Here is an 11,002-nt window from a genome sequence, read left to right on the forward strand (position 1 = left end):
TCGACACGAGTCGCAATTTAAGGAGATGGCCTTTGGGTTTTTTTTTCACTTTTTTATTATTTTCTGTAATTAAATTGGTGATGTGAGAGAGGAGACAGCCACGGAGGTTGCGGCACGTGGAGCAATAGTGGAGGTGTTGAAAACTCGATGTGACGTCTAGCCAATGAGGGAAAGGAAAGTGGGATGATCTGCGCCGTTGAAGTGCGCCCTCCGACATGGATGATTGGATGGGTGAATACTATTGCTTTTATTATTGGTTGAAGAGATAGTGGCGTGGCGTGAATGTGATGCAACATGTGTTGGGGTTTGGTTGAGATGAGATTCCGTGCGTCCATCCCATTGAGATAAACCTAGAATTTTTATTTTTCTTTTCTTTTCTTTTTTTATAAAAAAAAAAAAAAAAAAAAAAACTCTCTGGCTCTTGTTTCAACTAGAATCCTACAAGAGTCAAATTAACTCAATAAATCTTATGTCACAACAAATTTTCGTTTTATTTTTTAAGTTTTTTTTTTGTTACATATCTAAAATATTTCATTATATTTTTCAATTTTCGGTCGCATATTGTAAAGTTCAAGAGACTTGTTGGGACGACAAAAACTTGGTGCAATGATTTGATGGAGCCTATGAGCTAAAACATATCTTTGAAAAGTGAAAACTACTTTCTGTCCCTATTGTGGCGTATCTTATTATTTATCAAATTAGCGGTTGGCAATGATCAGGTTTTATGCAATGGCAAAAATCCTCACTCGCTCAATCTCTTATGATGTACAATTATATTATAATTAAGGGTCGGTTTGGGATTGCGGTTGAAATTTAATAAACTGTTTATTTTATAATTTTTTATAAAAATAATATTTGATAAATTTTATAAAAGTAACTTATTTCATACTTTTTTTTTTATTTTGTTAGTAGCTTTTAAAAGCAGGTAGGGAGTTGTTTTTCATAAGTAATTTATTCAATAAGTTATCACTCTTTTTTAAAATATTTTAATAAAAATATAATTGTATCTTACTTATTCATAAACCATAATATATAAATAATTAGATATTATATTACTGTTATAATTTAGTTACTGTTATAACCACATACATTCTCTTCAGTTTTGATCCAGTAAGATCATATTCTAATTTCATAACTATGCCTTTTAAAGCTTAATCTATGTATATTTTCATTTTCATTTTCATTAATTAATTGTTTCAAATCCATTGGCAATCTATTTTCAAAAGAAAAATTTGTGGTATTTTTTTTTTCAAATTATGAAGTTCTTTAGCTTTTTTTAATTGAATTTTTATGTAATTTTACATATTTAAGAAAAAAAGATATGTTTAAACAATTTATTAAACATACTCTAAAAATAAAAAATAATTAAAATTTATGTCTATTTTAGTCATTATATAATAAAACTGTACTTTCGTAATATAATTTACCAAACGCATATACATTACTTTTTAAACTCACAACAATTGCAATAGTGTAGTTCACCAAACACCAAGCTACTTTTTTAATCAGTATCTTATTTTATTTGCATAATACAAGCAGCCTATTTTATTAACCTCCGCAATCCGAAACTGGCCCTTAAATTCTATTAGGAGTCTGAATAAATATATTTACAACATAGCCTTAAGTTAAAGTCTAGCGATCATACCTTGTGGGGTAGTAATTGGTACAACCTATTTAATGGCCATAAATATTTTATTTAATTATGTAAGTTCTTTTTAAAAAATTTCCTAGTGTTTGGTTTATTTTGAGTAGAGATTTTAAGAATTAAATAAGTTATTATGTCGCTACTAGCAATAACTCAAATTTTGAGCTTTTGGAAGTAGACATTAGAGTGCTTTTTTAAAAGTTAAATCACCTAAAATACTCTATTATTTATTTCACAATATTATGTCGTTCCTTATATATATAGCTCTCATCAACAACCAAACAACTATAATTTTTTGAGTAAAAACTCTATTTAAATAAGCTTTATTTAAAATGATGTACCAAATGGAGCCTTGGTAATTCTATTTTTAATTCATCAAAAGACTATATTAATTGTCTTTCCATATTCATTCACTTACTATAAATTTTATTGACTCTAATTGTATTTGTGATTCTCTTTGTGCTTATTTAATATTTTCTATATCAAGCTTTAAAGTTTCTACTTAGAAGGCGTATGTACTCTAATATCTTCCTTGTGAAATTGACACATACAAGTGAAAAAATAATTTGAGTCTTGTAATTTTATGTGCAATACTATAAATTGCAATAGGCATAAATCTAAGCGTTGTTTATCTTTTTCCCCTTTTTTTAACAACTATTCACTAAAACCAAATTCTAAAGATAATGGGTGCGTTTGGGATCGAGGTGCTGTAGCTTTTAAGCTACAGCTGCTGTGAAAAAAAAGCTGTAATTATGAAACAAAAGTTAATAATATATAGTAAATATAAATTTTAAATAATAATTTTGATAAAATTATTAAAGATATAATAAATTTTGTATTATATAAGTGAAAAATCATATCAATATAGCTTAAAAGCTACAGCAGTTAGTGTTTACCAAACACTTTAGTGCTATAGCTTTTAAGCTACAGCTGCCCAACCTCAATCCCAAACGCACCCAATATATAAGTCCGCAGATCATTTTTCTCCTTTTTATTATCAATTTTAATTTTCAATTGTTCGACTTGATATATTATAAAATCGATATTTGTTTTATGACAGCTGCTACCTTGGATAAACTTTAAGATAGAGCAGCGCTCAAAATTATTGGATTTATGTGCTTGACTTTAAAATAATTGTGACTACGTGTATCTAACGCTTCTAAGCACTGCTCTACCTTGGATCAACTCCAAGGTAGCTGAACACTTATTTTATTCTTAAGATTGAAATCTCTTTATTTTATTTTATTTTTAATCTTAATTTCCTTGTACAAACATGAAAACGTTCAACACAGTGAAAAAATAACGAGATGTGTATATCCATTGACGAACACTCTTCTCCATAATTGTAACCACGTATATCTAACAGTTCTAAGCACTGTTCTATCTTGAATCAGTTCCAAGGTAGCCGAACCCTTGTTTTATTGTTGAGATTGAAATCTCTTTATTTTATTTTCTTTTAGCCTTAATTTTCCTGTACAAAAATGAAAACGTTCAACACATTGAAAAAAATCACGCGATGTGTTTATCCATTGACGAACGCTCTTCCCCGTAATTTCTTGTTGCCTAGATGATTTGTATTTTAGTGCCCTTTATCACATGGGGTTATCTTTTTTCACTGCTTGTCTTCTTAACGGGGAGTAATCGTACGAGCACTCATTAAAACGACACCGCGTAATGCCAAAACGGTACAGTAAGTCCATAATAAATATCACCTCCGCACCCCATGTGGTTGAGTGGCCAACGTGGACCAAATCAACGTCAAATTCAAAATCACACGCTAAAAAAAATTTGTTTTTATATCATGATGATGATGGCATCTCCACGATGAAAGGAATAAATAAATGAGAACACGACACCACCAATGGCCAATCAGGATAAAGCAATTCTTCTTCTTCTTTCTTCTCCAGTCTTGACTACAGACAATCGAGGGCACTCATCGTGGGGTACCATGCGCCACGTGGTGCCCCATGATTCCCTCCAATGCGCGGGCCCCGTCTTTTTGGTAGCGTTCAATGCTTGAGACTTTTTCTGCAATCTGACTGTTGACGCGTCAGGAGTAGGTACGCCTCGGCTTTTGTTTGGTACAGAGATTGTTGAATTCCATGAAGGGATAGGGATAGGGATAGGGATAAAGATACGGATATCCGACGTAGCCTGGTATTGCACGCCCAATAATATGCTCTCATCAAGGCGGAAGCGTTGCTCCGGAATTTAAATTGCTCGTAGCTCATTGGTAGATCCATGGACTCAAGATTTGTGCATTTATTTAAGAGCACGTGTCCAACTCCCAACAAATTCAAGTCTCCTTCCAATGAAATTGTATAAAAATAAAAATTGTCTTTTTATAATTCGGATAGATATTCCTTCAGTATCACGTGAGTTTAAAAATTCGGATTGTATTTAATAAAATTATTAAATATAATTATAATAGATTTTTCATATTTATTCGTGGAATTTTGATTATAATATATGAATGTATCAAAGAAAAATTCTCCTATTTATTGAAACTCTTGTTATGCATATTTGTTACTAATATAGAACGACAAATTCGTTATAAAAGTAATAAATTATTTTGTTCAAACTGACAATAGTGGTTGGATGATAACATCGTATAATTAAGCTGATTTTTCAATTGTTAACCATTTACAAATATTGTTTGAATTAAAATATATCGAGATTTTAGATATATATACTATATAGTAGTATAACCATAAGTTTTTTGAAATTCACTATTATTGATATTTGATGAAATATCTATCATAAGCAATAGATATTTGATATCCATGAGCAATAGATATTTGATATTTGATGAAATATCTATCATGAGCAATAGATAGTTGATATCCAAAAGCAATAGTTTGAAATTCACTGTTATTGATATTTGATGAAAAATCTATCATTATTCAAAAGGAATGATCCGTATAGGATTAGAACTCATGTCCTTAAACATATCCCAAGGGTATGGATGTAACTTGCATCAGTGGCGGAGCCACCAAGGACTTGGCTAAAGAATTCTAGAAGATAAGTTCTATTATTCAGTTGAAATTAGAAACTTTGCTTTTGTAGGATGATGGGCTTGAAGTATTTTATATGGTTTTAGATGCCCGGCTTCAAGACGTTAATAAACCATGACGTGGACAACTACGGACGTATCAAATATTGACATGAAAATGTTACAGTAAAAATCTTTTAATATTTTTATACGTTTTATTCCTTATTTGCATTTTATATTGTTAAAAAAATGTTACTCTCGTAAATCCAATATTTTTCTTTTTTGATATGCCACTAGCTCACGTGATTTATTTTCATATGTTTTATATTTTTCATTCAACATTTTAATTTGTTTAAAAATATTGTACCCAAAGAATTTCTAACTCTAACATCGCTCTTTTATTAATCGTATTGAAACAAAGAGTTTGGCTTTTAATTTTGTTCAATAATTTATGGGGGCTAAGTTTAATACGAGAGGTTTAATCTCTCTCCCATCAACATAAATAAGATTTGTTCAATATGGTTGTGTTTGGTATGCAGAATTAGTTTGATCTAAATACTATGATCAGATTGGATTAGATTCGATTAGATTGAACAACGTTAAATTATATTTAAATAAAACACTATTTATGAATATTTAAGAGTAATAATTAAAATTAATTTAAAGGTAATTAATAAGAACATTAAATATATGGTATATTAGTTATTAGGTAATCATAGTTATAATAAACAAGGATACATTAATAAAACTATTTAATTAATGTTTGATATGATATTTTAGATATATTTAATATTGTCAAAAAGTTAGCAAAGAATATATAATTAAATAGTTAATTTTATTAAGTAAAAATACCAACTTAATTAGACTATAAAAGTAAGTAAAAAAAAAGTAAATTTCAAGTAAATCATAAATAAAATAATTAATTAAAATTTAAGCAATAAAAAAATGGTGTTATATATATGAAAGAAATATTATAAATGGATAATTTTTTTTTAAATTCTAATCCCGTCTAAACCCACTTCTAAATTGATATCGTTAATCCCCATGATATAAGGAATAAATTTGAATTTAATCCCCCTAATGCAATCCAAAGAAATTTGTCAAACATGAGATAAATATTTAATTTTAAAATTAGTATGATTCCACACTTAGTTCCAGCTCCCAAGCATACCATATATGTATTAGAACATTGAACTTTAAATTTGATTACAACACACCATTTCAATGTATAAATATATATAGTTGATCATATTTTACTAAATCGAAGGTATACATGCACAAAAAACACCATTACAAGGTACCTCCTGACCTTTTCCAAATCACCCTTTATATCAAACGTATGATTGGTGAAATACAGATAGGGATGCCGATGGGAGGGAGATCAATATTCTTGTGCCTATCTCCGATGCTCTGCTTATATATTGATATCATCCTCATTCTATTCAAAATTACTTGAGCGGTAGGGATGGAGATACCTGAGCATACCTGATGTCGGAATAACTTATACTTTTATTTTTAGGAAATTATCCATTGTCCACCCGTTATTTCACTGTTTTTTAAAAATACACAATTTTTTTTTTTGCAGCGCTCCATCTGAAGTTAACATTTTTTTTCATTGGTCCACTCTCGTTATAACACCGTTAGAAATTTGCTGACATCATAAGGGTAAATTTGTCATTTCATAACGACACAGTGGTGGATAAGTGCAAAAGAATATAACTTCAAGTGGAGTTCAGCAAAAAAAAAAATTGTGTATTTTTGAAACAATATGAAAAAAAGGTAGTCAGTGGATAATTTATCTTTTACATTTGAGGGTAAAAAAGTCATTTACGCAATATTCTATTACTTTTCTTAACGGTCTCCAAACGGAAGTGGACGAATGAAAAAAATGTAACTTCAGGTGGATTCTAGAAAAAAAAATTGTGTATTTTTGAAAAAGTTGGAAAAAATGGGTGGACGGTAGATAATTTTTCTTTATTTTTTAATTTGATATAATCATATTAAAATAAAAGTATAAGACTCTATTACCTACACAAAAAAAAATATTTAAAGTAATCAAAATCATTTCCATCAAACTGAGTGAATGTCGTCATAGTTTATAAAATTAAGCAAAAGTACAACCTCAAAGTTGAACAAATTCATAAAAGTCATATTGTATAAATCATAAGTAAAATTATTTTCATCAAACTTCAATTGTTTATATTAGCTATTATTTATGTTATTTTTATAAATATTATATTAGTTATTATTTTTATAAATATTATGATATTTATTATTTACATCCATACCATTACAATTTAAAATTTAAATGTATTTACTAAAGTTTTAGAAGAAATAAAATTAAAATTAAAGATAGAAATGACAGAGATGAGGAGGGAATAGAGATTTCAGCCTAAATAAGATATTAGGTATTAAATTTTTCTCCTCTTTTCTGAATAAAAAATTAAATATAAAATTATCTCCAAGTAAAAAAAAATCTGTCGAGTCCGTCCTGTAGAGAATTTTGATATCCCCTAAATTCAAATAGAAAGAAATACACACACGCGTTCTGTTCTAATCGAGTGAACCTAAATGCACCCTTTTATTACTCGATGCACTTGTAAATCGGGTAAATTTAGAAAATGATAAAAGTGCGTTTGGAGAAGCCTTTATTTCAAAGAATGAATCAGATTTGGACGGCTTATATAGGTACACTGCTAAACGCTGTCGTATCAATGCCTTCACATACATCCCGGCCCATCTACTAATCTGGACGGCTTATGGGTAAATTGCTAAACGCTGTCGTATCAAGCCTTTCACACATCCCGGCCCATCTAACAGTTTCTAACAAGCCGTCCACTACTCCACTCTGTAAAACCCTAATCCCCTAAAACCTCCACGCTCAATCTAATCAAATGCGAGCCATTTTATACTGGGTTACTATATCACACTGAAATTTACATGTATGTTCAGGTAGAAATACTCCCTTTTCTCTTTCTATCTCAATTTTTTTAAATGTAAAAAAAAAAAACGCTTTCTGAATGCTGTTGAAGTGCGGGACATAAATGAAATTCACAGCCCTCACTTTGGTATTTTTCATCTTTTCATATTTTCTAAATTGGGGTTTCTCTGTAGAGACTGTAACTATGCAAAAGTTCACATTTTTATGCTTTATTTGTTTATTTATTTAATTTGGGAATTAACTATGTTTGTTTTTCTGTTTGATTATTTGTTAATTGTGCATTGTTGGGCTTTAACTCTTGCTGTATATTTTTTTTTTCAATTATTATTTGTATACTTAGATTGGCGCCAAGCTGCAAAGATAGGCGGCTTTGCAAGTTATTGCCATTGCTTCAAGCTCATCGCCCATTGTTTTCAGCAGCTGCTAATTCTTTGCAAATTAGCCCAGATTGTCTTGAAAATGAGAGCAGGGAGATTGATTTCGATGTTCTATTCCAATCCTGCACTAAATTGGATCATGTTAAGCGCCTGCATGCGCTTCTTGTGGTGTCAGGGAAGATCAAGACTGTGTTTAGCTCCACCAAGCTTGTTAATTTTTATGCCAACTTGGGTGATCTCTCATTTTCTCGCTACACGTTTGATCACATCTCTTATAGGAATGTATACACGTGGAATTCGATGATATCTGTTTATGTCCGCTGTGGCCGACTCTCTGAAGCTGTAGACTGTTTCTACCAGTTTACGTTGACTTCTGGCCTTCGACCTGATTTCTATACTTTTCCTCCCGTGTTGAAAGCTTGTAGAAATCTAGTTGATGGGAAGAAGATACATTGCTCGGTTTTAAAGCTGGGATTTGAATGGGATGTTTTTGTGGCTGCTTCCTTGTTACATATGTATTGCCGGTTCGGATTAGCAAACGTTGCTCGTAAGTTATTTGATGATATGCCCGTCCGAGATAGTGGTTCTTGGAATGCAATGATTTCTGGTTACTGTCAAAGTGGCAATGCTGTTGAGGCTTTAGATATTCTTGATGAAATGAGATTGGAAGGAGTTAGCATGGATCCAATTACTGTTGCTAGTATTCTTCCTGTTTGTGCACGGTCAGATAATATTTTAAGCGGGCTGCTAATTCATTTGTATATCGTAAAGCATGGATTGGAATTCAATTTGTTTGTGTCCAATAACTTGATTAACATGTATGCAAAATTTGGTATGATGAGGCATGCACTCAGAGTTTTTGATCAAATGATGGAGAGAGATGTTGTCTCTTGGAACTCAATAATTGCTGCGTATGAGCAAAGTAATGATCCAATTACTGCTCATGGGTTTTTTACCACGATGCAACAAGCTGGAATTCAGCCTGATTTGTTGACATTAGTGAGTTTGACTTCAATTGTTGCTCAATTGAATGATTGTAGAAATAGCAGGTCAGTTCATGGATTTATCATGAGGAGAGATTGGTTTATGGAAGATGTTATCATTGGAAATGCTGTTGTCGACATGTATGCCAAGTTGGGCATTATAAATTCTGCTTGTGCAGTTTTTGAGGGGCTACCTGTAAAAGATGTGATTTCATGGAATACTTTGATCACTGGCTATGCTCAAAATGGTCTTGCAAGTGAGGCAATTGAAGTATTCCAGATGATGGAAGAGTGCAATGAGATAAACCCAAATCAAGGGACTTATGTAAGCATTCTACCAGCTTATTCCCACGTAGGAGCCTTGCGACAGGGGATTAAGATTCATGCGCGGGTGATTAAGAACTGTCTCTGCTTTGATGTCTTTGTGGCAACTTGCCTTGTTGACATGTATGGAAAATGCGGGAGGATAGATGATGCAATGTCGTTATTCTACCAAGTACCAAGGAGCAGCTCGGTTCCTTGGAATGCCATAATATCCTGTCATGGCATCCACGGGCAGGGTGACAAAGCTTTGAATTTTTTTAGACAAATGCTAGATGAGGGAGTGAGACCAGACCATATAACCTTTGTATCTCTATTAACGGCTTGTAGCCATTCAGGTTTGGTTAGTGAAGGTCAAAGGTACTTCCATATGATGCAAGAAGAATTTGGGATCAAGCCTCATTTGAAGCATTATGGCTGTATGGTAGATTTGTTTGGTAGGGCTGGGCATTTAGGAATGGCTCACAACTTTATACAAAATATGCCAGTACGGCCCGATGCTTCTATCTGGGGTGCTCTTCTTGGTGCTTGCAGAATTCATGGAAATATGGAGTTGGGAGCAGTTGCTTCCGATCGTTTGTTTGAAGTTGATTCGGAGAATGTTGGGTACTATGTTCTGATGTCAAATATTTACGCAAATGTAGGGAAGTGGGAGGGAGTGGATGAAGTGAGATCACTAGCTAGAGACAGAGGATTGAAGAAGACTCCTGGGTGGAGTTCAATTGAAGTAAACAATAAGGTTGATATATTCTACACTGGGAATCGAACCCATCCAAAGTATGAGAAAATATACGATGAGTTGAGGAATTTGACTGCAAAAATGAAGAGCCTTGGTTATGTTCCGGACAAAAGTTTTGTGTTGCAGGATGTTGAAGAAGATGAAAAGGAGCATATCCTCACAAGTCATAGCGAGAGACTGGCAATTGCATTTGGAATCATTAGCTCCCCTCCTAAAAGTCCTATTCAGATATTCAAAAACTTGCGGGTTTGTGGTGATTGCCACAACTGGACTAAATTCATATCACAAATTACTGAGAGGGAGATTATTGTTAGAGATTCAAACCGATTTCATCGCTTCAAAGATGGAATCTGCTCTTGTGGAGATTACTGGTAATTTTGGCCATAAAATAACACAGACCCCGCTGAATGTTGAACTTCGGCAGCATAAAGAATTGATTTGGTCTGTTAAGCACCATGTCTGGATGAATATATTTTATGCTCTTTAGCTGGCACTGCAACTAATGCTCACCAAAGTCAAGCATATTTCTAAAGTAGAGCTGGTCTGAATCAGAAAAAGACCACAAGAAAGAATAGAAAAGATGTTCATATTTCTTGAAAGTTAATGCTGTTTGAGCTGTAATGTTTATGTACCAAGCAGAAATTGGTATTCTTCAAACAGCTGTAATGTTTGTGTACCAAGCGGAAATTGGTATTCTTTACAAAAGTGCATATGAAAACATATCTGTTAACACACTCTTTTTCTCCTCACAAAAAGCGTTTTCAATTAGTCTCTATAATGGTGGCTTCCTGTTACTAAAAAGCTTGTGCAAAACCCTTATTCCTCCAGTGTCATGCCATTATCAATATGCTATAATGCTGCCCTTTTCTGTTTCACCAACTAGTTGGCAGCTCATAAGAAGAATTTTAGATGCTCAGGTGCTTATCTGGAAAAGCAATTATGCACCAACTTTCAATTTAACCCATCATCTACATGTCCCCAACATAGATTATGATTTATAGCAC

General features: G+C 32.3%; 1 protein-coding gene across 1 annotated transcript; it reads left to right on the forward strand.

Annotated features, from left to right (window-relative positions):
* Positions 1-7,484: 7,484 nt before the first annotated feature.
* Positions 7,485-10,735, forward strand: LOC18035264 (pentatricopeptide repeat-containing protein At4g33990). Its single transcript, XM_024178164.1, has 2 exons — positions 7,485-7,589; positions 7,919-10,735. The coding sequence occupies exons 1-2, from the start codon at positions 7,582-7,584 to the stop codon at positions 10,371-10,373; spliced, it is 2,463 nt and encodes an 820-aa protein (XP_024033932.1). The 5' UTR covers positions 7,485-7,581; the 3' UTR covers positions 10,374-10,735.
* The last annotated feature ends 267 nt before the right edge of the window (positions 10,736-11,002 follow it).

The sequence above is a fragment of the Citrus clementina genome, unplaced genomic scaffold (genome assembly GCF_000493195.1).
Source record: "Citrus clementina cultivar Clemenules unplaced genomic scaffold, Citrus_clementina_v1.0 scaffold_8, whole genome shotgun sequence".
NCBI classification, from domain to species: Eukaryota; Viridiplantae; Streptophyta; class Magnoliopsida; order Sapindales; family Rutaceae; genus Citrus; species Citrus x clementina.